Source organism: Carettochelys insculpta, chromosome 29 (assembly GCF_033958435.1).
Source record: "Carettochelys insculpta isolate YL-2023 chromosome 29, ASM3395843v1, whole genome shotgun sequence".
NCBI lineage: Eukaryota > Metazoa > Chordata > Testudines > Carettochelyidae > Carettochelys > Carettochelys insculpta.
In genome coordinates, this window is record NC_134165.1 from 12,923,994 (window position 1) to 12,950,560 (window position 26,567).

General features: G+C 46.3%; 1 protein-coding gene across 3 annotated transcripts in view; it reads left to right on the plus strand.

Moving 5' to 3' along the window:
* The first annotated feature begins 894 nt into the window (after positions 1–894).
* The window catches only part of GALNT6 (polypeptide N-acetylgalactosaminyltransferase 6), a 43,777-nt gene continuing 18,104 nt past the window's right edge, over positions 895–26,567 (plus strand). The window contains exons 1-5 of one of the 3 annotated variants that reach the window (XM_074979535.1): positions 895–971; positions 7,629–7,727; positions 12,617–13,207; positions 19,571–19,743; positions 25,959–26,108. In XM_074979535.1, coding sequence (XP_074835636.1) covers positions 12,720–13,207; positions 19,571–19,743; positions 25,959–26,108 — 811 coding nt within the window. In that variant the 5' untranslated portion in view covers positions 895–971; positions 7,629–7,727; positions 12,617–12,719. Of the gene's footprint in view, positions 972–7,625; positions 7,728–12,616; positions 13,208–19,570; positions 19,744–25,958; positions 26,109–26,567 lie in introns of all 3 variants that reach the window. The other 2 variants (XM_074979537.1, XM_074979538.1) reach the window with 2 other exon arrangements.

Here is a 26,567-nt window from a genome sequence, read left to right on the forward strand (position 1 = left end):
GCATCTTTCCTGACAGCAGTCTCCATAGGTAGTGACACCCTGAAGGCCCAGTCAGGAACTCTTAGGCACTAGGAAACTATCAAAGGTGCTGACAGTAGAAACCCTGTTGTGCCTTGCAACAGACTCCAAATTAGGACCCTGTGGAAGAACCAGACACTGGTGGCCCAGCAGCAGTCCCAGCATTGGGAATGCTAGTTATGAGGACCCTGTAGCATCATTCTGCTTCAAACCCAAAATGAGGAGCCTACAGGGGGTTCACCCATTAGATCCCTTCTAGCTCCTTGCAACACCTCCAGCACTGGGACCAATGGGCGCTACTAACACCAGAATCTCTAGGAGTATGTGGCAGCCCTGGTGTTAGGAACCTATAGACTCAATGGAGCTTATAGCGCCCTCTAAGCCGAGTGCTTAGTGGCTGCCCAGGAGAGAATCAAACGCCACACAACTGGTTAGCAGCGTGTCCACAGCTATGTTTCTAATAGTGGTGCACATCTGCACCTGCCTCGGTGCACAGAACAAAATTTATTACACGCACAGATGGGACAGATTAGAGGGAACACTGGCAAGCACTCAGCATTAACAGCCTCTGGGAGCCTCAGGTACCTGGACCCTATAGACGTCTACAACAGCTGTTCTACTGGAGCCTAAAGCAGCAGCTGGGCCATTAGGAACCTGGAGGAGCCCCACATTTAGCCGCACTCCTGATAAGCGGAGGCGCTAGGACCCAGCCGCCTCAGCCTGACGGAAGGCGGCGCTAGGACCCCGCGGAGGCCGAGGCGCGGCGGCCGCGATGCACCTGTGCCCGGCAGTGGGGCCGGCGGCGTTTCTCCGCTGCCTCCTTCCCTCCCCCTCCTCGGCTCGCCGAGATCGGGCAGGTGACGGGCCTGGCCCCGCCCACGAGCCGGGGCTGGGCCACCTGAGACCTGCCGCCGCGTTGCGGGGCTCGGAACTGCCCCCGCCCCCCATCCCAGGTGAGTCCCTGGGCGGTACCCCGGGGTGCGAGGCGGGGGGCATGTGGCTCTGGGGGTACCCCCGGGGGCGTCGGTATCCCCCGGTGGGGGTAGCCCCTAGGTGGGGGGTCTGATTCCTGGAGGAAGTGGGGTTCTCTGACTCTGGGGGTACCCCTGGGGGCATCGATATCCCCCGGTGGGGGTATCCCCTAGGTGGGGGGTTGGATTCCTGGAGGAAGGGGGGTATATGACTCTGGGGGTACCCCTGGGGGTGTCAGTATCCCCCGGTGGGGGTATCCCCTAGGTGGGGGGTTGGATTCCTGGAGGAAGAAGGAGTCTCTCTCTGGTGATACCCTCTGGGTGGTGGGGCCAATATAGCCATGAGGGGTGATAAGTACTGCCTAGGTGGAGGAGTTGGATTCCTGGACTAAGGGGGTGTGTCTTTGGCACTGGGGATACCCACGGGGGTGTTGGTATCTCCCTGGTGGGAGTAGCACCCCCTACATGACGGGGGTTGGCTCCTTGGAGGGAGAGGAGAGTCTCTTGCTGGGGTGGGGGGTGCTGGAATAATCTTGCTGGGGGGCAGATAGAGCTCTATACAGAGGTACCCCTGGGCTGTGGGGAGCAGTATGCCCAGCTACGGATTAGGGGTAACTCCAGGGAGAGAGGAGAGCCTTGGTGAGAGAGAGATGCAGGCAGGTCTTTGGCTGGGGCAGAGAATACTGGAACATTTTGTTGGGGATGGGGACAGACGGGGATATCCCCTGGACTGTGGATGTGGTCTGCCCTTGGTCCAACCCCTGCGGGTGGAGGTGGCTCAGAAAACAGAGATATTGATGGGGTAAATAGGTTTGTGGCAGATGTGGGTCCCTCCCTTGGGAACAGATCTATGGCTGGGGAAACAGATGGGGCACTGGAGTGGCTCTCTTGGGAAGTATACGCTTGTTTGTGGGGAAGGGTATCCCTCTCAGTTAGAGGTGGCTCTGATACCATGGCGCAAAAGATGGGTATTGGTTGGCAGCAGCGGGTGGGGGGCGGTCTCTTTGGCTCTGGAAAGGATTGGGGCCACACAGGTCTCTGGTTGGATCAGATGTCGTGTGCCCCAGTTGTTCTGTATGAGTTTCCATCACGCACCCCTACTCCCCAGTTGAAGTTGCAGGCAGAATGAGTGAATAGTGTGTTATGAGGCTAGACGTCTCTTTCCTAGCAAGTCAAGCATTTTCTTCCCAGTGGCAAAAGGGATACTTTAGTCTGCTGCTCTCCAGCCTGGTCTGCTTTTCTCCCCATACCTTCAGTCTCCGCAAACAGTTTCTCCCAGGCAGAGCCCCTGGAGGTGTGTGATGGATTCCTGTAACTGCCCCCTCCTTTTGCCTCCCAGGCTGCTTTTGTTGCCCGGAGCCAGGGCTGGAATGACACCAAGCACAGCTGCGAATGCTGGCTGGATTTGGGGAGTACTCAGCGCTAAAGTTCGTATTACTATGCACCTGATATTGCCCATGAGACTTTTTTAATCAAATAATATTTCTTGGGTAGCCAAGTTACATTGCTGTTCTCCAGTGCCTGAGCTGGTATGAGATTCATGGCATTTGTGAATGAAACGCTGTTTAGGGCTGCCAAGTTTCTTGCATGCAGTCTTCTAAAGGAGCATGGAATAAGCTTGTCCATGGCTAGACTAGCAAGCACAGCTATGACCGAGTTAGTCAGACCTCCTGTTTGTGAACATCACAGTTATTCTTTGCCTGTTAACAAGTGAATGCTATTGAGCCCAGTAATTTGTGGTAGAACTAGCACATATATTTAGACCAACACCCAGTCTTGATTTTAAAGGCTCCAAAGGATGACTCATTAATTTTCTCTTAATAGATGTCTCAGTGGCTATTTAACCCTAGCTGTTCATGTTGCTGCTCACCCAGGCTTCTTCAATTCTAGTTTTTTATATTAACACTAGGTGCAAGATCGGCTTTTCTGCTGCAAATGAGCACACGGGTCTGCACCAGTGTTCTGTGTAAGCTGAGCTCTTGGGTGGCTGCCCAGAAGAGATTCAGATGCTGCCTGCTTGATTAGCAGAGCACCCACAGCTGGTAGCATGTTTCTATTAGTGGTGCACATATGCACATGCCTTGGTACACACAAAAATTATTCCACAAATGGATAGAAAAAAACTAGAGGAAAAATTGCTCTGTGCTTACATAGTCTTTGTCCGATCCATCCGGGGCATGACAACTTCATAGCTCACTAGGCCATTACCACACTCTAATTAGGACCTTAAATGAAACCCAGTATTAATACAATGCTGTGGGGAAGACTTTAAAATGCCCACAGATTCAGTACATCCATACCGGGTGGTGGCAGTTGCAGTTTCGTTCTGAGTTTGAACAGAGTTGCATCCCCTACCAAGTTTGAAGATTCCTACAACTTGATTTCAGTCTTCCTGGCAGTGATGGATGTTTTTAGTTCCTTGATGGTATTTTTTGAGTCCCCTCTAGTGCTTCCGGGTTATTTGCAGCAAATATATTGTCAGAAGAGTTTAAACTCCTAATCTTGGTTGAAGTCATCAGTTTGGTCTTTTGTGTGACTATCCTTTGTCCTCCTAACCAACTGTATTTTTTTTTTCCTTGAAACAAACTGGTAGTACCAGTATAAGAATAGGAGAATAGAATGTGTTACCTTGAGAGGTGGTGGAATCTCCATTCCTAGAGGTTTAAGTCCTCACTTAACAAAGTCCTGGCTGGGATGATTTAGTTAGAGTTGATCCTGCTTTCAGCAGGGGGCTGAATTCGATGGCCTCCTGAGGTCTCTTCCAGCCCTAGGATTCTATGAATTGTAGTAGAAACACATATCTGTTGTTTATTCTTAGTCTTTGATTGTGTATCTTTATTCATCCCCAAGACTGCTGTTAGTCCTTTAATAATAAATAATGCACCGTGGGCTTTTCCAGGTACTTGTTTCCTGTCAAATGCAAAGCCAAATGGAAATTCTTCTGAGTTAAATTGGCACTAATTTTAACGTAATGAGCATGATGGGAAGCCGGGGGGCGGGGGGGAAGTAGGAAAGACTTTCATTTGGAAAGCATATGGTTATTAAGTCACTCCTTGTGTGTAGCCAAACCCAGGCTGATAGGATATCACTGTTTATGCAATAGTGTGCAGTTAGAGTTAAAACAAAAGATGCTTGAACATATGAGTTTGTGATATTTTTTTCCCCTTGGGGAGGATGAATGGAATAAGCTTTAGATAAAAAATTGCTGTCGGGCAAAAGACCTGAGAGGAGATGGCCTATAGAACAGGGTAGAGTACATAAGGGAAGGAATGCTGCTAATTACAGATGTTATGCTCTTCAGAATGTGCATTGCCACAATGGTGGATTTTCCTTCCGGGGGCTAGGATTTGTGTCACAAATGAGATCTCCCTTGTACCTGTCAAACCTCAGTTACCTACGCTGATTGTCCAGTCTGATTCCTGCAGTACATGGAGGGGTTCTTGGTTGGCTAGTGCATCCCCGAGCCTTCTCCCCCTGCCTTGGTGTCATTAATAGTGCTCAGTGTTTTCTCCAGTGCTTTGGAGTTAGCAGAATGAGAGATTCCTGTTTGATGTATGGGAATGCTACTGAAGAGCATCAAAGAGGCACAGAATGGAAACGCTTGAAATTAACGATTGGTGGTGATCCTGGCTATCTTGGGCTAACTGACCAATGTCTGCAGGGCTATAGTTCCACCTTTAAAAATACCCAACAAACTTCTATTCAACCCTTCAAGGTTGTGAGAAGCCTTCTATATATAATCCCAACACAGTGATTTTCCCCGCCCCCATCATCTGCAGTCAAATAACTCCAGTGCATCTACCTCTGTTCAATATAGCTCTACAGCATACTTAGCTTTAAGCACACAAGTAACCCTGTCCCTGCTCAGCAAAACACTGAAGCCCAATTGACTTCAGTGGAATTTAAGCAAGTGCCTAAAATTAGAAACATGCTCAAGTGTCTTGCTGAATAGAAGTGGAATTATACTCCTGGGCTGAGCTGATTTGGGGCCCTGGAGAGAGATGGTTAAGGACTCACCTGAAAGTTGGCTGGCTTTTGGCTTCTGTACTTGGCATGGCCATGAGATTCCTGTGACCTCGAGCAGATGGCTAATCGCTTCCTTTCCTAAAGGCTGGCTCTTAAAGGATTGACCTTTGAGCGTAGATGCTGCAGTGGCAAATGCTTTAGGAAGTACATAACTTTCTCAAGCTACAGGAGAATGAAACTGAAACCTAGTCCTTTGACAGCAACCTCTGGCTAATAGATGGAAAACTTAATTATGAGCCCTCTAATGCATCTGGTGACAACACACTTTGGAAAACGGGGAAAATCTCTTGAGTCTATACTCTGCACAGTCTTGGTTTGTCTGAAGGACCTCCAGAGAATGGTAAAGAAGGACCTCTTGTACTTAATACAAAGGGAGGTACAAAACTACTAATTAATTCACACAGGAGTATCTTTGTTTAAAATGATGAAGTTTTGCATCCTGGTGCTGCCCTGGTGGCTTTTGTTTCCCCAACTACGTGTCCCAGCTGTATCTGTGCTGATAGTCTCAGCATTGCTATGCAAATACACAAGTGTAGAATACTGGCAGTTTCCTGCCTGCCATGCAGAACAGAAGGCAGCAGTGTTTCCTTTTTGGGCATGAGATTGGGGGTGTCGTATTGGGAAAGTAGAGAGATCCAGAGAACCATTTTCTTGCATGTTGTCCAGTACGGCTTTGCTGAAGCTGGTTCAGAAATAATGCAAGAATAGGCTTTCTTGTGTTGTTTCCACCTCCGGCCTCAATGAGGAAGTTCAGAGATGTTGTACATGAGACACTTGCATGGGTGTCTGTGTAATGTCTCCCTGGATGTCTGAGCTCCAAAGACTAATGCTGTGGTCATACCTTACTTCATCTGAATCTCGTCACTTGTCCCTAGCAGAGTAGCTTCTGAAATGCAATGAAGATACCGAAAACACTTGAGTTTAAAACCTTTGTATGACACGTGCAAAGTGCTCAAGATGGGGTAATTAGGTCTTGGGGAAATTCCACGGTGTCTGTTATATAAAAGGTCAGGCTAGATTATCTCATGATCCTCTCAGGCCTTCATCACTGTTAGCTCCTCTTGATTCATGTATTAATTAAACTTGACTAAGAGGGTGGGATGTTTTGTGGCCAGTGTGTTGGGTGTGGGAAGCAGTTATTGGTGCTGAAAGTATGAATGAAGTAGACAAAAGTGCAGGTAAAGTTCTAGATGTAAAATCCACCCTGGCAAATCAGTCTCTCTCTCTCTCTGCTCTAGGCTTAGATGTAATGACTCTGCTCTCACAGAGTTTAAGATGACATTTTATTTCAGACAGGATATGAGCAGTGTGATACTCTGCCACTAGCAGTAAGTGACTGCTTTTTCCAGCTGAAATGTCTAACAGGTTGGTTGTGTTTGTCTTTCATTGGACTGTAAAATCAACGGACCACTCATATTTGCTCATGCTGTATTCAGATGATGATCCTCCCAAAACAGAGTAAAGGATTTTCTGTTTGACATGGGTGGAGCAGGTATTTCATTTTGATCAAATACCAGTGAGCATTTGTTTTAGACAAGAGAGCGCTCTTTCTGCCAAGGTAAGACAAGTCAGCATCTAATTCCTCATGTCCTGAGCAGTCTGGATTTGGAGAACGGAGGTGGAAAAAGAGGCAAATTTTCTTGATTCTTTGCAAAAATTAAGTAAAAGTTCAAAAGTTCATGGTTCGCTGGGTGTGAACAACATTTTCCAAATTACCTATGTCCCATTTGGGGGCACTTAAGAGCCTAAATCCCATTAACTTTCAATGTGATTTTTAAGCTCTTGTTTAAAGTACTTGGATGCCTAAAGGTGCAAATAAGAACCTAGGAGGATTTTCCAAAGTGGCTAGACTCCCAAATCCCACTAGATACCTACACCTTGTACAAAAATCTGTCCTTAAGCACTTAAATCACTTAAGCACTTCGGAATGTAAACCTATAGCGACAATAAGCTGGATTTTAAATGGGAAGTAGATTTTTAATATTTATCTTTTTTTAAAAAATATAATAGTTCCTCAAAGTAAAAGTAAGTTGTGGCATCTACAGTTAAGAGCACCAATAATGTTATTCCCCCAGGTAATTTTAGCCCTGGGACTTTTGCTGTGGCGGGGGGGAAGTCAGTCACATCTCTGGTAGACTTTACATCACTGTGATTTCTCTCAGCTGAAACTGTTGTATTTTAATAGCAATAAAAAAGGTTTCTTTACTGAATGTATTGTAAATTAAGTCTTGCAATAATTAAGATGTAGCAACCCCAAGTTCAGGGTTCCTAGTAGCAGCAAATTCTTCCTGGACATGGATAGGTTTTGAAAGGTGCATGTTAGGAGACAAAAACCACTGCATGAGCTGCTATGGAGTTTACTGAGCTTTATGAAAGCCAACGCTTTTGATTAGGTTTCAAGGGCAGTCCCAAGTGCATGAAGCTGAAACTAATGTGAAAATGCCTCAGCTGATTAGCACAGTGACTGCAGAGGCTCTTTTGTTTGCTTCAGGTGAAGTTGACTGAAGACTCTGGTTCACGCAGTTAGCTGACGTGGCTGCTGAGCCAAACCCTTCAGTGGATGGAATCTCAGTGGCAAGAAATCACGTTAATCCTGGTTTCTTTTGTCAGCAGCTTGGACGCGCTGGAAAAACTATTTGTGTGTGCCTGCTCCATTGAAAACTCCAATCTGCCATCAAAGTGGGACTCTGCTGTGGATTACAGTGAAGACAGGTAGTGTAACCAGTGTCTATTTAGTAGGTACAGAAAAAGAGCTTCGTGCCTTGAGTGTCCAGGACGAACCTTTCTAGCCCCGCACCCTTAGGACCTGACTTGTGCTGAGCTAGAGAATTTGCTTCTTCTGTGACAAGTGAAGGACAGCAGCTGGGGTACTCCTGGGGTCAGCTAGAAGTTTTGTCACAAGATGGAGTGAAGTGGAGGAAACTTGTAGATGGGTCTATGCTCCACCCAGAGTACAAGGGTTTAAATACTATTACGCCCATTTTATAGCTAGGAGCTGAAGCACAGAGAAGCTAAGAGACTTACTTGTTGCCATGCAAGGGGGTTGTGGCAGAGGAACGGATGGAATCCTGGTTTCCCGAGGTGTAGACTGGTATCCAAATCTCTGGACCGTCCTTGCTTGATAGTCCAGAACTGCCCTGCAGGTCATTCTTCAAGGCTTGTCTTTATTGAGAGTTTTGGAGGGGACGGTGTTTGACCAGAGTGGAGGTTGGGGTATGGACGTGGAGAATAGTTGAATGATATGATTTTTGCAGATGGGTAAATTAACAGCTGTTTCGCACTTGATTATCTGTCTCAGAATCATGCCAGACTGCTAGCCGCCTCTGCCCTTGGGGGAATAAAAGTGGAATTTTCTCAATGTCCTGCAAAAATGACCTAAGCTGAGAGCCCTGCTGAACTTTGCTGCCTCATGTGGCCCATGGGCATGTTCCCTATAAGCTGAACACTTGGGTGGCCACCTAGGAGAGCTTCAGGTGCTGTCCGGCTGATCAGCAGAGCACCCACAGCCATCCAGAGTGACCAGCATGGGTCTCTATTGGTGGTACACATCTGCATTTGTGTCAGTGCACAGAATAAAATATATTCTGCCCATCGATAAAAAAAAAAATAGAGCAGTCACTGCCCGGGACCATCTTCATAGAATCCTAGAAATGTAGAACTGGAAGTCCCCTGCACTGAGGCAGAAGTAGGTGTTCGTGTAACCTGTTCTTAAAAAAACCTCCAGGGACTGACATTTACTAGGGAATTTGTTCTAGTACTTAACTAGTACTAGTTTACAGCTGGCAGTTTGTTCTGGTAAAACTAGTGCTAGTTTACAGCCTGAAGTTTTTCCTAAAGTTTAATTTAATTATCGTTTGCTGTGATTCAGGTAAGCCCAGTACTTCTTGCCCTTCCCTGTGTGGTTGAGGAAAACTATTTATCACCCTCCTCTTTATAACAACTTTTTATGTATTTGAAGACAGCTGTAATTTCCTCCCTCCAGTCTTCTGCAGACTAAACAAACTCAATACTTTTCAATTTTTCCTGGTGGGTCATATTTGCTAGACCTTTAGTCACTTTTGTTGCTTTCTTCTGGACTTTCTCCTTTTTTTCCACACCTTTAACGAAATGTGGTGCTCTGAACAGGACGCAGTGCTCCTGCTGAGGTCTTATCAGCACAGAGCAGAGTGCAAAAGTTGCCTCTTGTCTTTCTTACAACACTCCTGCTAATCCATCCCAGAATGATGATTGCTTTTTTGCAACGATATTACATATTTAATATGTGAGCTATTATATCCTCCAGATCCTTTTCTGCCATACTCCCCTCCGTACTCCCATTTTGTATTTGTGCAATAGATTATTGCTTCCTAACTGAAGTGCTTTGCATTGGTCTGTGCTGCATTTCATTCTCTCTGTTCAGACCATTTCTCCAGTTTGTCAAGGTTATTTTGATTTCTACTCCTGCACCCCAGTGCACTTGCAACCCTCCCAGCTGGGAATTACCCAGAAACACAAGTGTTCCCAGTATGCCGTTAGCATGAGGAGTGTAACAATAATGCATGCTTCCTTGATTTGATGAAGCCACAGAAATGGAGACATGGATTGCAGATGGGTTTAATAGTACAAGATGGAAAGCTTCCCATCGGTATTTTAGGAAGAAATAGATGTGAGACAGTTTCAGGGGATTTTCTCTATCTACTAGAGGCACCACCTGTGCTGGCAGGGGAGCTGACAGTTTCACTGGGGCCCTGGGTGGTGGCAGCTCTGTGCTCCTGAAGGGGCGGGGCTTTGGATGGAAGGGCAGGACCACCAGCAGCCCACTCTGTGCTGCCTGGACCACAATATACCCCACAGCTTTCAGGGCTGCCTGGAGTGTACCACATAGCACTCCAGCAGCCATTCAAATGACCCTGGATCCGTGTTCCCTCTCATCTTTTTCCATCCTTGGGCAGAATAAATTTTGTTATATGCACTGAGGCATGTGCAGATGTGAATCACCAGTAGAAACACACACTGCTGGCTCTGGGGGTTCTGCTGATCAGCTGGACAGCACCTGAATCTCTCCTGGGCAGCCACCCAGACACTCAGCTTTAGAGAGAACACTCCTCCACACCTGTTAATTTTTCTCTTTGAATGCTCTAACCCTGGAGTTGCAGCCTATGCTGGACCATGGATTTTCAGGACCACAGAGCTGTGGGTTAGAGAGGCTCATCCTGTTTATATGAAGAATGGGTTGGGATAAATGTCTTGTATCATTTTAAATGTTAATAAAATCTGTAGGGAGATTAACAGAAACCTTATTTCTTTACAGGAACATAAATGGATACTTGCTGGCATTAGATCTGTCGAGGTCCATAGTGCCATATTTCAAACACAGGGTTGGTCTGTCTTCTCAGCATGTCCCTTGAAATTCAATGTCAAGATGGCCACAGCCTTGCTCACAGCACTTCTGCAAAGGTGTCCTAGATCCCACAGTCCTTCAAGTAGCTAAAAGCAATTGCTGCTACATCCCTAGGACAGAGGCGGGATTTTTCCCACACCTTCAGACATGTGGCTACTTCTCTCTTGTAACATAAAACCATCCCCCAGCCAAGAAAGAATAGGTAACCTAGAGAGAACCTTCTTCAGCCCTCTGAGCTAATAGCAAGTGTCCAATTCCACTTCAGGACATTAACTTCCTGTGTCAGTGTAATTACACAGCTCAAAAAAGGCTAAAATACCTAGAAATCTAAGATGAGTAGAAAGTGGCAGAATCGGGTGAATAATGCTTTCAAAGAGTGTACAGATTCCTATCTGTGTATCAGGCCTCAAGTTCCATAGTATGTGAGCACCTCACAATCCGTAATGTTTGTCTTCATATCCCCAAGAGGCAGGACCAAGCTAATATCCCTGTTGTACATATGGAGAAACAGAAGAGCAGACATTGTGATATGACCAAGGTTACATAGGATGCCTGTGGCAGAGCCTGGAATTCACCCTGGATCTCCAGAGTCCTAGGTTCTCTAACTAGCAGACAATCCTTCTAAAGCCAGAAATGTACTTATATCTCCATGGGGGGAGTGTAAAATCGGACATTCGCTCCCTTCTGATGTAATGTACGTATCACATTCCTATGACTAACCTCCATTGAGCTTCACCAGCATCTGCCCTCTCCAAAAGCCAAATGAATCTTCTGCCAGTTACGTAGTGCCTAGTAAAACTCATTCCTATACTGGGACCTCCAAGATAACATGACTAGCCTCCCCGCCCTCCCACCCCATGGAAGGTAATGATCAGATGCAACTAATCAAACTATGACTACCTTCAGCTAGCCTCCATGCATGTAATTTTATTCCAGTCTCCAAAGCTGCTTTTGCTCCTTCCTCATCTTTGTAGTGGAGTTAAACAATCCAGCAGGCCCATATATCATGTGTATTATGTACTATATGATGAACGTCCTCTGTAAACGGGTGTGAAAATACAAAGCTTTTACTTTAGGTTGCCTTGAGGCCAGGGTGAAATTAGTTTTTACCGTTATCCATGGTTCTTAGATCTGTGGAAAATTGCAATCAAGCAAAATCATCTCAGTGGGAATTCTCATCTCCAAATCTGGTGGTGGGAGTCAAAAAATGTTTGAAAAAAGGTTTTGTTTGTTCCTGCTGTATTTAATATGTGCTGCAGCTGCTTCTTTAGGGACAGGGCTGGGCATGAAATTGCTGAAATAATCTAAATCGAGGTGTTGCCATGATATATCCAGCATGATCAGAAACAGCAGACAATATCTGAGATTTCAGCCCAGCTTTGTAGTGTAGAGGATTTGGTTGATTCAGGGAAACAAGCAAAATCTCCACATGTAAAGCAGCTGCAAAATATTGGAGGTAATATTCCTCACCTGGGCTGGCTGGCTATTTTCCCACAGAACAGTTTTCTGTTTGGCAAATACTAATTAGTCAATAGTGAAAACACTCAGGGAGCACGTTGATTTTGTATTTTCCAAAAACAAGCAAAACCAGGTCTTTTGATAACATTTTGACTTTTTTCATTTTAAAACAACTTTTCATTTAAAGCATGTTAGATTATAAATTACACCTTTTGAAGTCTCTTGTTTCAGTTTTGACTTTAATTGTCCTGAAGCCGATATTTTTCTTCAGAAACTTTGTTTGCCTGGAAACTTCTAACTTGGTTGTTTTTGTTCGGCTTGGGAATGAGAACACATTTGAGAATTACTGGCATTTCCCAAGAAATGGAAGGTCCTGTTCTGCTGCTGTTCCCCTCCCCTCATACGCATTCTGTTAGTGAATCACAGCAGTTCCAACGACACATGCTCTCTCTTCCTAGCAGAGGGGAAAGTAAGTGGGTGAGTGACCTGGTGCACAGCTTCTGCAAGAGCTGTCTGAGCTGCAGCAAAAGCCAGGGCGCTATTTAAAGAGCTGGCAGGGACCTGCGTTGCAATAGAACAATACTGCACCTCTAAGAAATTTTGTTACTTTCACCCCGGCTTACACCGCAAATGAAATGATCTAGTTGCATTGTGTACCCAGACTAAATTCCATCTGCAAGGTTCTTTGTTGGTGGCACATCAGTGAGATAAGCCCAAGGTTATAGCAATAGACTAGAGGTCTTATGTATTTTTTCCCTCCCAGGTTTGGAAGAGGACATCTGATGGCCATGGACTAGCCCAAGAACTTAAGGCCCCGTCATGCCCATGGCTCAAACTTAGAGGGGACTTGGAAAATACTCTTGAAGATGAGGCTGTTCCGGCGAAATTATGGCCCATTGAAGTTGGCTTTAGTGGGTGTGGTCTTTGTAATCTTCCTCTTCATAATCCAGAGGGATGTCGGGAATGGGGACCACACGGAGGAGCCCTGGCTGAAAAACATTGTCGATAGGAAGGACCAAGTGATTGACATGATGATGGGGGCGGTCAATAACATCCGTGATTCAATGCCAAAGCTCCAGATCCGGGCTCCGGTTCAGCAAGTGCTGCCTTTACAGAGCAGCAAATCCTGTCTTCCGGGCTATTATACCCCAGCCGAACTGAAACCAGTGATGGAACGTCCGCCCCAAGACCCCAACAGCCCAGGAGCTGAGGGCAAAGCTTTTAAAAAGGACCAGTGGACGCCACAGGAGACTAAAGAGAAGGAACGTGGCTATGAGAAGCACTGTTTCAATGCCTTTGCCAGCGACCAGATCTCCCTCCAAAGGGCACTGGGACCCGACAGCCGACCTCCAGAGTAAGAACTCCTCCTTCCTCCTCTTATACCTGCTGTAAATAGTAGCATAAAGATCAGTACTGTAGCAAAGATGGGATCGTTGTGGACTGAATCCACATCTACACACAATTTGTACCAATATAACTTAAATCTCTTTTAAAGCCTGTGTAAACTCTAATTTAAGTTCATTGTAAGTCTGTTCCTAAACAATTTGAAATGAGAGGGCAGATTGGCCATTGCACCTATTTAACTCAACCACCTTAAAGCAGCACTTGAAAGTCACACTGGTTTCAAGTTATGGAGACAAGCTCTAAGATCCGGTAGCATGGGGAAGTCTTGCTGCTGCGTATCTGCTGCCCGGCATGATTCTTCACTGCCTTGCAGTTTATCTTTTATATGTGTGAAAAATGTTGCAACCATGTTGCCCCGGTCCAAAGGAGGACACAAGCGCAAGGTGAGCGAAGGTCATTCATTTTTCAAAGCAACCTCACATCTTCCAGGTCAGGAGCATGGAAGGTGCGTGGATTCCTTTGAAAAGTCTCACCCCCATCTCTGCCATTTGAGCGTTCTCAGTATTACACTCACAATTCAATGGGGCATACTCTCGGAGAAATGCTTCTGAAAATTCACTCTTTATCTAGCATCTTTCCTTTCTTAGGTCATCACCTAGGGTTTTTACTTTACCCGTGAGGGAAGACTGAAAGAATAGAGGTGGTTTAGTTTGGGAAAGAGGAGAAGGAGACATGGTGGCAGTTTTCAAGTACCTAAAAGGGTGTTACAAGAGGGTGTGAGGAAAAATTGTTCTCCTCAATCTCTGATGATAGGACAAGAAGCAATGGCTTACATTGCAGCAAAGACAGTCTGGGTTGTACATTCGGAAAAACTTCCTGTCAGGTGGTTAAATGGTGGAATAAATTGCCTGGGGAGGTTGTGGAATCTCCATCATTGAAGGTGTTTCAGAGCAGGTGAGACAAACATCTATCGGTGATCTAGAGGGTGCTTGGTTTTGGCATGAGGACACAGGACTGGACTCCTGAGGTCTCTTCCAAGTCTAGTATTCTGAGTCTCTGATTCATCTGTTACAGGATTTGGGTAACTAGTTGGAATCTCATTGACATTTCATTTGCATTTCTATTCTGGTTTGGGGTGCATTCCCTTCCTCCTTGGGAGGGGCGGTCAGTCGCAAATGCCACCAAAATGTTTTCTGGAAAAGAATTTTTTTTAAGTTTGCTTTAAACCAATTTATATAGAACTTGTGCCGTTTTCTTCACAGCCAGATATATATCTGCGTCTCCTTTGGATGCTGCAGTTGCTACTGCAGGCCGTAAGTAGTCACCAGGGCAGATGAGGTTCTGACTGGAGACAAATCCCAACTCTCAGCCTTGTTTCAGAAAAGATCTGTTGTGAATGGGTGAATTTTGTTAATGAAACTTCCCTCCATGCAGTGTCATTGCATCTCCCAGACCTGCAGCTGAGTCGTCTACATTCCACACTGATGCATTGAATATAGTCTCTTTTGGCTTGAATCAGTTGCACCGTCACACTGAAGGGCAGAGTCAAGTCCATAGCACTAGTCCAGCTTGGTATATGTGGGTAGAGCCAAGTGTATTCAATATTTCTAGTGGCCTTTCTCTTACAGAACTAACTAAATCAGCTGTACCTGAGTCCAAATTAAACTAAAGCATCTTAACATAAATCTCTTTAAATGCTTCTGCATAAATGGCTTGCACTAGTGTCTCTAGGCTGATCTTTTTTCCATTTGTTACCCCAGTGCAACTTGTGCAACATAGAGCAGGTCTACACCCAACCAGCATTAAAGGCATGGAGAATGCCAGCCTATCTGAGGCTTGGTCTACACTAGGCAGGTAAATCGATTACAAATATTCAATTCTAACTATTTAACTGGCCATCCTCACTGAGGAAGATTGACAGGAAAGTTTCTCCCATCAACTTCCCTTACTCCTCACAATAGTGAGTCAACTGCCAACCCCTCATAGGTCAATTTCACATGCTTCTGCCAGGAGTGTCAAATCAGACCCCAGAAGATCAACCCTGAACAGGTTGATCTCCCCAGTAATGTAAACATGGCCTTATCTCCCTTGTCTAACACTGGCCTGTTCCTGGTGTGAAATAGTCCCTATCCACATGTTTGACTGCAGTTTTGTGGAGGTGAAGGTGAGGAACACTGAGACTTCAGCTGTAGGTTGTCTGCTGTGATTAGGAGGCACCCTGGGGGTAAAGAGAAATCTCTCAGTAGACTTGCCTGGGGCAACAATGCTTTCCTCTTTGGCATTGTACACTCTCCTACCCTCCTTAAGGCCTTTGTTGAAAACCACTAAACATAAATCTCCCCGTGCAGAGACAGCCTGCCCTTTAAAAAAGAAAAGTCTGCCTACTTAATTCCCTGTTCCCAGCCTGCCCTTGGATTTGATCGATTTCTCTTTATGCCTAGGAAGCCTTGCCCTGTTCTTTCTTTCTTCACTGAGTGGAACAGCCCCCTACCTTGCTGCTAGGGCGAAAGGAGTCAAATGCATGAGACTTAGCTTAACCTTCCCCATGGTCTCAAGCCAGGCCTTGGGAAACTTTATCCTGCCCCCTTGCTGGGAGGTAGGTTAGGAAAGGCTTTGTAGGGAGGGCAGCCAAGAAAATGACTTTGAATAGTGGTTAGAAACCCAGCCTCCATTTGCAGCCTGTGTTCCCCAGCAGGCAATTATCTTTGCCTAGCAGGTGTGGCTGTGACAATGGAAGGTCACTGAGTTCTGGAAGGGGGGGACTGCAGGAATGTTGTTCAGTCAACCGAAAAGGCATAAACCAATTGAAAAGGAAACGTCGAGCGCTCCAGAACCGAAACATAAATCGGCTCGCTAGAGAAATTGGCTCGGCTGCTCAGCTGGAAGGGGCCGTCATTGTTGGATTGTGAAGCCAGTGCAGAACCTGCTCTGCCATGTGGAACGTTCCCACTTTTGATGTGCAGCTGACGGATGTAAGTCACACGCCCTCCGGAAAGCTCAGAATGGGGCTCTCAGGCAGTCAAGTCAACAGAAGTGGCGGGTATTTTTTTCATGCTAGCCCCAAATTATTTTAGGATTCATTTTGATGCCCTCCCCTAAGAGCCACACATCCTGAAGGTCACACAGATTGGATGAGAATATTGATCTGACTGTAGTTGGAAGTTAATAGCTTTCTTATTCCCAAAATGGTGCGGGTTGAACCTCTCTAGTCCGGCACCCTCAGGACCTAAACGATGATGAATGAGATGATTTGCTGGACCACAGGAGGTCAATATTGTCTAGCAGCATTACCCAACACTTCCACTGCTGATTGGGCTCTTAAAAGACATTTGGGGTAAATTACAGCTAAATAACAGCACAGAACACCAAGAGCCAGAACTGGTGGTTGTAAACAAACTTCATGGGACCACGGGAAACTTGGCCAAACCCATGATAATGAGTCATCTGGCTAACTAAAACCATTCCAGATTAGATGTTGCCAGATGAGAATGTGGCAAACCAGAGAGGTTCCACCTGTATTATAATTATATTTACATATTCTTATGCATATGCTATTTCCATGTGCATTGTATTAATTGAACAATGAAAGATTTTTAAGATGCATCGGAGGTTTGGGATGCCTGAACCGGTACCTTTAAGGGACCAGGCTCCCTCCTTCCCCTTTCAAACATTATGGAGAATTTGCCATCTTAAAATTAATCCACTGTAGGAGACTTTATCTTAGGCACCCAGAAGCACTAGCTGTGTGAGAGGAGAACAGCGTTCCCTCTAATTTTTTCCACCCACGGACGGAATAAGTTTTGTTGTGTGCCAGGGCATGTGCAGATGTGCACCACAAGTAAAAACATGTTCACCAGCTGACCACCTCTTCTCCAGTGTTCCCTGTAAGCTGAGTGCTTGGGCAGCTGCCCAAGAGAGACTAAGGTGCCATTCAGATGACTAGCGGAGTGCCCAGAGGCAGGGTGGTGTTTTAGTGGTGCACATTCACACATGCCTCGGTGCACGTAAAAATTTATTTTGCACGTGGATGGAAAAATATTAGAAGGAATATTGGTGGTGAGGACATTAACCAGGGACTCAGGAGATCTGGGTTGATTTCCCAGCTTTGTCAAAGTCTTCCTGTGTAACCTTGGGCAAGTCCCTTTCAAGTACCTCTGTTACCATCTGTACAGTGCAGTTTTGGGAGGCTAAATAGACTAAAAACAATGTGCTCAGACGCAACAGCCATGGAGGAATCTAAAACAGATGGCGACTTGGGCAAAGCTTGAGGTTGGAAATTGCAGCCTGGTTGTCTAAGTGCTTTAGGAACTTGGAAACTTAACTCGCCTAGCAGTGATTGTAAGAGCACTTGCTAACCTGTCCCACTGGAGGAGCAAGATGGGGAGAGGTCTGTAGAGCTGTGCCCATGTTGAAAGCCAATACATATGAGGGGTAATAGGGAAAGTCTTAGCCTGTGTTTGGCAAACGTCACCATGTTTGTCACACAACCTTTTCCTCTGGGTGGTTGTGTTGCAGGGGCTGTAAATCGAGCAAGCCACTGAAAATGAGGTGCCCCCCCTCAACTCTGGACTGATAGTTTAATGCAAGTTTTCTCCTACCACTACACTAGTCTTGTGGGTAAATGAAGGACTTTGCTCTGCAAGGCCAACATGCACTGAATAAAAGCTTTGCAGCACTCCGCTCCCATTGTGGCTGCTAAGTGGGCTTGCATGTTAATGAGACAAGATGTCCCTCAGTTAATTACTTATTGCAGTCATTCCTGGAAGCCCCACTCATGGTCTCTGCCTCCTGAAGTAGAGCAGTCTAAGTACAGTGGGTATTGTCTCTGCATGTTGAGGATGAAACTGATCAGTAAAGAAATATCAAATGTGTTCAGCTTTCCATGGGAGTGTATTACCCATAGAATTATATGGCTGGACAAGACCTCAGGAGGTCATTTGAGTCCAGCCCCCTGCCCAAAGCAGGATCAACCCCAACTAAATCAGCCTAGCCAGGATTTTGACAAGCCAGGACTAAAATACCTCTTGGGATGGAGATCCCACCATCTGTGCTAGGTTATTCACAGTTATTGTGCATGTGAAGATGCCCCAGCTGAGTTATCTGTGGGGAGTTAGAAGAGGAATAGAGTTGATTTGAGAATCTTTGATTAAACAATTTGTCATCAACAATGCTGTCTTGAAATAGGTTTTTTTTAAATTTTTTAACGGAAATAGATCTGTCTTGATGACATGTTGCTAAGGGCATCCTGATAGGAAGTGGAAAACCCAATTTCAAATCCCTGCTCTGAAACAGGAACTTGAATCTGAGTGCCTGCATTGCCTGATTGAAACCAGGGATTGGAACCTGTTCTCTCATGTCCCAGGTGACTGCTGACCACTGGGCTATCCTGAGGTGTGTTTCAGCTTTTGAGAAACTTATCAAAAGCTCTCTGGTTTTTCCTGATGCAAAAGGAGGTGTGTGTGTGGTTTTTTTTTTTTTAAATCTTGAATCTTTACCGGACAGGAAAACTTGCCTAGCTTTTTCTGGAACACCTAGATCTAACTGTGATCGAGTGCAATCACAGAAGACCCCTTGCGATGTTCCCTGGCATGCTAATTATGGCACTAGGACAGGGTGCTGTGCCTTAGAACTGCATCATCCAGAGCTGTGGCTAGTCTCTGCGTCTCTCTACAGGAGGATGGTAACCCCAGCAATGTCTCTGGGCTGGGGGAAACCAGAGGAGCTGGTCTAGCAGGACAGGGTGGGGAGCCCCAGAGAGGAAGAAGGCGGGTGGCAGTGTCCCGATGAGCACCTTGGGGGAGCAATCCCAAGGGGTCTTCTGTGACTGCACCCATCTCACTAACCTCACAGGCTACTTCTGCTGGAGCTAAATAATGAAGCCTGCTAGCTTGTAGACAGTAGCACAAACACCCAGCTCTGAAGTCTAGGCTCCAGAGGAAGACCAAGCCAAGACTCACCAGTGCATTAAGAACATAAGGGCCACATTGGGTCAGACCAAAGGTCCATCTAGCCCAGTATTTTGTCTTCCAAAAGAGGCCAATGCAAGGTGGCCCAGAGGGAATGACAAGAACAAGTAATCATCAGCGATCCCTCCCCTGTCACTCATTTCCAGCCTCTAACAGTGGCTAGGGAAACCATTCTTACCCATCCTGGCCAATCGCCCTCGATGGACCTGTCCTCCATGAATGTGTCCAGCTCTTTCTGAACTTTGTTAAAGTTCTGATCTTCTCTACATCCTCTGGCAAAGAGTTCCACAGGCCAACCATGTGCTGCGTGAAGAAAAACTTTTTGGTTAGTTTTCAACCCATTAATTTCATTTGGTGACCCCCTACTTACAAACAGATTCATTTGCTGGGCTCCGTGTCTCTCCTAGGTGTATTGACCAAAAGTTCAAGCGCTGCCCCCCGCTGCCCACCACCAGTGTCGTCATCGTGTTTCATAACGAAGCCTGGTCCACCTTGCTCCGTACTGTGCACAGTGTCCTGCACTCCTCTCCTGCCATCTTGCTAAAGGAGATCATTTTGGTGGACGACGCCAGCACCGATGGTGAGTTGGGCTTCAGAGCAGGGTGTTGGAAGCACATCCGGGGAGGTGCACAGCTGCCTGGATTGGGAAGAGTCTCTGGGTCCCCTGCTCCCCTTCCTCAGTGCCATTGTTGTTTATGTGCCCTCAAGGTTCCCTTGGAAGAGCTGCTTTCCCCAGAGCACAAACTTCATGTTCAGTGTTCCCTCTGACTTTTTATCCATGTGTGGAATAAATTATATGTGCACCAAGGCCTGTGCAGATGTGTGCCATCAATAGAAATGCATGTGGGAGGCTGTGGGCGCTCTGCTAATCAGTTGGGCGCCCTGCTTACAGGGATCATTGTTCATATTTTGCACATTACAACATGTACGCACAGGAAATTTGGTTAAGGGTTGCATCTTTGAGAGGGCAGGAAGGGTGAGTGGACTGGCCTTCTGATTAATCTCCAGTCTCAGTCCTTCAATTCATTTTTTCTGTGGCTGTTTTCAGGCCCTTATTACAACCCTAACTTGACCCATGTGTAACAGATGCCTGAGAGCCTGAAACAATAATTGAGACATGCAAAATGCTCCATTCACCACAGCAGTTGCCAATCCGACTGATAACTGAAATGTCAATACTGTCATGTCTCTTACTGCTTGCCAAAGCATGAAAAGAGAGAGGAAGTATTAAATTATGGAGTGCGACCGAGTCTATTCAAACTGTTCATTATAGCTGGGAGAGTTACATAATCTATTCAGACTGCATATTTTGGGCCTTTAAAAAGAAGTACTAGGCTTGAAAGGGGGTTAATTTGACTTTGCTCAAAGGTATCTTCGTTCCCAGATGTCTCGGGAACGCTGGTCTAGTTGTGACTGGCATATTCCATTGATAGTCTACTCCGCAACTGGCAAGTGACCATACAAAGGTCCCTGGAGAAGGAAAGGAAACTTGCAAACCTCATTCTTCTTTTGGGTGGATGAAATGAGTCACAGGTTCCTACCTGTGCTTGTGGAGGTGAGGGTAGGGGATTGAAGGCAGGAAGGTCGCAATGTTTTGGCCTAGCATTCCTCACCCTGCCTTATTTTAGGTTGTCGCTTTCCATTTTCCCCTGCGAGGTGGGGTGCCATTCTGAAGAGTTGGTAACTTTCAGGTGATCCCCTTTGTATGCAGTGCAGCAGATTCCTTGACCAAAGGAATGGTCAAGTTAGGTGCGGGTGTCTTAGCTATTAGGAAAAGCTATTTCACTAGGGACTTGTGTACACTACCACCTTCCTTCGAGGGAAGGATGGTAATTAGGGTGTTGGGAGTTTACAAATGAAGTGCTGCTACGCATAGGCAGCGCTTCATTAAGCAAATTCCTCCCTGCATAGAAAAATGCGGCCACTTTCCAAAATCTTGGAGTGGCTCGCCATCAAAATCTATTGCCCACCCACAGCATAGAGAGCAGAGGTGAATTCATACTGTGAATTGCTTTATTCAGTCTGTGGAGTGGCTTTATTATAGTATTTGTGTTTGTATTTTATGATAGGACCTAGATGCTCCAAGCTGCACTCTGGTTAATGCTGTGTAGACATACCATGTATGTCTACACTGCAGTTAAAGAAGGGTTGTGATTGTTGTGTGTGTAAACATACACTAGGCAGCTTTAAGTGATCGGCTTCACAAACCAATCATAGGGAAGCTGCAGCTGTACAACCCTGAGTGCAGGCTTGGGTGCTGCTGCTGTTAGTACCAAGATAGCTTTAATCTAGCTAACACAAGTATGGCTATGCATGCTACAGTCACACCTCTGTAATGTGCCTATCGCCATGAGAAGAAACAGACAGACCCTTCCCCGAAGACCTTATCTAAAGGCGTAAAACACAGAATGGCAAGGGAAACTGCAGCAGGCAATGAGTCACCCAAGGTCATGCCAGCAGGTCAGTAAGGCCAGGAAGCTAGATGGCTGCATTAGGGCATGTCTTCATTACCCTCTGGCTCAACGGGCAGCGATCAATCCAGTGGAGGCTGACTTATGTCTAGAATAGATAGGATAAATTGACTTCCAAGTGCTCTCCGTTACAACTCCATCAAACTGAGATGCATAGGCGGAGTTGACTGGAGAGCTGTAGATGCAGCACAGCGAAGACACTGCAGTATTTAGAGCAAAGTACGTTGACTTCAACTACTTTATTCCCACAACTGAAGTTCCATAATTTAGATCAACAGCCTGCAACAGCATAGAATCGGCCTTATTCTATTCAACGTCCTATCTGAATATTACCACCAGCAAGCAGGCTGCTTAAGAGGTTTGGTCAGAGGATGGTATATGCCTTGTGTAGTGATTCCCCCTTAGGTTTAATGGCTGCTCTTCTGTTGTTGCTGTCTTCGGGGGGGTGTTAGTCTGTGTGGCTATAACAGTCCTCACTCTGACAATGCAGAGGTGCAGGTAGTTGGCCAATGCATGTCCTCTGCTAATCCAGAGAAGTTTCAACCCTCCAGTGATCTCTCTGCATTAATGTAATGGATAAAGAACTGGGTCTTCCTAAAGACAGACCTGGTATTGGACGCTTCTCTCTAGCGCATGGTTATGAAGCCTCCAACTCTCCTTTATTAGGTTAATAAATCTAATAAAGAAGCTCTACTTTGTGCTGATTAGGCCTCAGAGTATTGTCTGGTTCTGGGCACCACATTGCAGGAAGGATGTGCTGGTGGAAAGGATGTTGATAGGATGGTGGATGCTTTTTCTTTCTGCACCAGGTAGAACTATGTATTTTTTTTCTCCTCCTATCCAGGGTTCCCTCTCATTTTTTCCATCAATGGGCAGAATAAATTTTGCTATGTGCACTGATGCATATGTGAATGTGCACCACAAACAGAAGCACATGCTGGTGGCTGCCAGCGCTCTCCTAGTTAGCTGGGCAGCACCTGAGTCTCTCCTGCCTGGCCACCGCAACGCTCAGCCTCTAGGAAACCCTGTTTCTAACTGGATCCCCCCACTTTACAGCCTAATTCTGTTGCTGATTGTTTTTACCAGCTGGATTAGCTTCCTGCATTGTAGCAGCAAACACTTGCACTGAAATGAGGATCCCCAGTGCTAGGGGCAGTACAACAGTGAGAAAGGCCCTCTCCACAGAGCTTAGTCTAAATAGACCAGTGAAAGGTACAGAGCTGGGAAGCAACTCTCCCAGCCAACCACAAAAGCCAGGGACAGAACCAGGAATCCTGACTGTCAGGCCAGCCAGCTTTGCAGAATGTGTACTACTGTAGGGTGTACTTTCTGCTCTGCTACTGTTTCCTGTTGTGGCCCACGTGCTGGGGCTATGGACTCAGTTGCAACAACTCAAGCTGCTTCCGCAGCTGCACTTCTGTGACATTTAGAGAAGTGCAAACTCTGCTTCTGCTTCCTGTCTAGCCCTGCAGCAGTTCTGTCACCACTCACGTGAGCCCTGGGTCGCCAACGTGCTAGGTTCAGAAGCTGGTGTTGCTGGAAGAGTGTCGTTTCCCCGCCGTTCCATAACGTCACCAGATCTGAGGTTGTCCTCATGCTGCAGAAGCCTAGATTCTCTTTAATCATTTTCTTTCTGCTATCAGTGGGGCAGTATCTAGAATGCCTTGTGTTTAATTTCCTCCTCTGTCACAGGCTGCCTGTGGGACCTTGGGCAAGTTCCTTAGCCTCAGTTTCATATCTGTACAATGGGGACAACAGCACTGCTCTGCTTCAGATGAGCGTTGATACACATTATACATGAACACATTATAGACTGCTGTGCCCTTTGAGATCCCCTATAAAAAAAACCCACTATATAAGGTCGGTATCGAAGAGGTCGCCATGTTAGTCTGTAGCTTCGAGAACAACAAGAAGTCCTGTGGCGCCTTATAGACTAACAGATTTTGGAGCATAAGCTTTTGTGGGCAAAGACCCACTTCATCAGATGCATGAGTAGGGGGCGGGGTTTCAGAGAAGTATTTAAAGAGTGGGGCCCCAGTAAAAGGGAGGGCCAGAGCTGACAAGTTCTATTCAGTCAGGTGGAAGTGACCCATTATCAGTAGTATACATCAAGAATATAAATATATAAATAAAAATAAGATGGTGTAAGTACTAGGATACCTAAATACATAAAGGTTAATAGGTATGCAGATTCTATAGGGATGGAGGCCATATAAGTGTCTAAGGTAGATGATATACCTGGAAAAATTAAGTGGGGAAAACAGTGCAGCAATGGGGTCTCTAGGGCTACGTCTACACGTGAAGCCTACATCGAAATAGCTTATTTCGATGTAGCGACATCGAAATAGGCTATTTCGATGAATAACGTCTACACGTCCTCCAGGGCTGGCAACATCGATGTTCAACTTTGACGTTGCGCAGCCCAACATCGAAATAGGCGCAGCGAGGGAACGTCTACACGCCAAAGTAGCACACATCGAAATAAGGGTGCCAGGCACAGCTGCAGACAGGGTCACAGGGCAGACTCAACAGCAAGCCGCTCCCTTAAAGGGCCCCTCCCAGACACAGTTGCACTAAACAGCACAAGATACACAGAGCCGACAACTGGTTGCAGACCCTGTGCATGCAGCATGGATCCCCAGCTGCAGCAGCAGCAGCCAGAAGCCCTGGGCTAAGGGCTGCTGCACATGGTGACCATAGAGCCCTGCAGGGGCTGGAGACAGAGCGTCTCTCAACCCCTCAGCTGATGGCTGCCATGGAGGACCCCGCTATTTCGAAGTTGCGGGATGCGCAACGACTACACGGTCCCTACTTCGACGTTCAACGTCGAAGTAGGGCGCTATTCCCATCCCCTCATGGGGTTAGCGGGTTCGACGTCTCGCCGCCTAACGTTGATGTTAACATCGAAATAGCGCCCAACACGTGTAGCCGTGACGGGCGCTATTTCGAAGTTAGTGCCGCTACTTCGAAGTAGCGTGCACGTGTAGACACGGCTTATATGAAGAGTGTTCCCTGTAAGCTGAGCACTTGGGTGGCTGCCCAGGAAAGATTCAGATGCCACCCAGTTGATTAGCAGAGTGCCCACAGCCAGTAACTTGTTGGTTTTTATCTTTTTTTCCCTTTTGGTGGTGCAAGTTCACTATGCCTTGGTGCACAAAGCAAACTTTATTCCAGCCATTGATAGAAAAAAAAAGTAGCAGGAAAATCAGGTGACCTGATTTTTGTGTTTATTTTTATTCTTTCTGTTGGGGATGGAAGTGGTTTTGTGCACCTGCATTTCCTTAGACTTGCCCCCTCTGAGTAATCCTGGATATGTCACAGCATCTCTCGCTCTTTCCTTAACCGCTTTCCTTTCTGTTGCCAAGCTCATCCTCTACTGCCTTTGTCTCACATCATCATCTGGTGGGGAGGGAAAATTGTAATTCTTCCCCTTTTGTGCATTCAAATCTCAGCCTGAGCCCCAGTCCCTGAGCCTGTCACATCCACCCCTCCCAGCCGTGACAATTCATCTGCTTGGTCACAGTGAGGTTTTAACCACAGGTTAAGAGAAACTTTTTTATTTTTAATTTAGTTGTACTGTTGAATCCCAGACTAATCTCTTTGATGGGGAGAAAGCTGGAGGGATTAGAGCAGCAGGAAGGGCTCTGTTGTCCAGATCTGCAGATTCCATTGCAAGGCCCCCTTTCACTTTTTTACAAAAAGTATTATGGGGGGCTGGGGTCTTTTTTCCATGTTTTGTCTCAGTCTAGGCTTGAGTCTTACTGAGGAGCTGAAAGAAAGTCAAGAAGTTGTTTTGAATCATTGACTCTGTAGAAAAGATTTCTTTTTCCCCCGACAAGGCAGGCGAGAGGAAAAATCTCAGCTGGGGCAGGGGTGGGAATTATTTTTAGAAGCTGGAATTTGTCATGGATTTAGCTCTTTCTGTGAGGATCAGACCTGGGATCAAGCTGGCCCGTTAACCTATTTAGGGGATTTTTCAGAGCTTCAGTTTGTGTTGATACAAGTGCACCAATGCCACGGCGTGTTCTGTGTGTTTAGCACTTGGGCACTGCAGTCATCAGCAGAGCAAGATGGAGCATGGGGGTGAGATGAAGGATCACCTTAGGGTAGCCAGTCATTCTGTCCTGGAGAGGCACTGGTACTCAGTGGGTAGAGGCTGGACTGAGTCTCAGAAAACCCAATTTCTATTCCTGGCTCTCCTACGTCTTCATGTGCAAAACAGGAGTCTCGTTTGCTGCCTTTGCAAAATGCTTTGGGATCTATAGACCTTCTGAACTATGACCTTTCCTGCTGCCTGTGCATGTGATTAACTCTCCCTTTTCAGACTATTTAAAAGACCAGCTGGATCTCTACGTGAAGCAGCTGCAGATTGTGAGAGTTGTGCGGCAGAAGGAGAGGAAAGGATTAATAACAGCACGACTTCTGGGTGCTAGTGCCGCCAGTGGAGAGGTGCTTACTTTCCTGGATGCTCACTGTAAGTATCACTGAGCCTTGAGTCTGCTTCCAAAGCCCAGGTGTGACTTCGAGCTGCTTTTGAAATTTTTTACCTAGAAAAGAACCAACCTTGCAGCTTACATTCCCCAGCTCTTTGGGCTCCTTTTTCTCAGGGCCAGCCCTAGGTCACATAACACACATTACAAGCTGAACCTCTCTTGTCCAGCACTCTAGGGTCTTGACTGATGCTGAATGAGGAAAATTGGCAGTCTGTGGGAGGTCAGTATTGTCTGGCAGCATTACCAACGCTTCCATTGCTCAGTGGGCTCTTAGAGAACATTTATGGGTAAATAATAGCACAGAACACTGACAGCCAGGATTGGGGGGTAGCAAACAAACTTTATGGAATGGTGGGAAACTTGGCCACACCCATGGTAGGTGGTTGTCCGCTGACTAAAATCATGCCGGATTACAGATGTTGCCAGATGCAAGAGTTCTG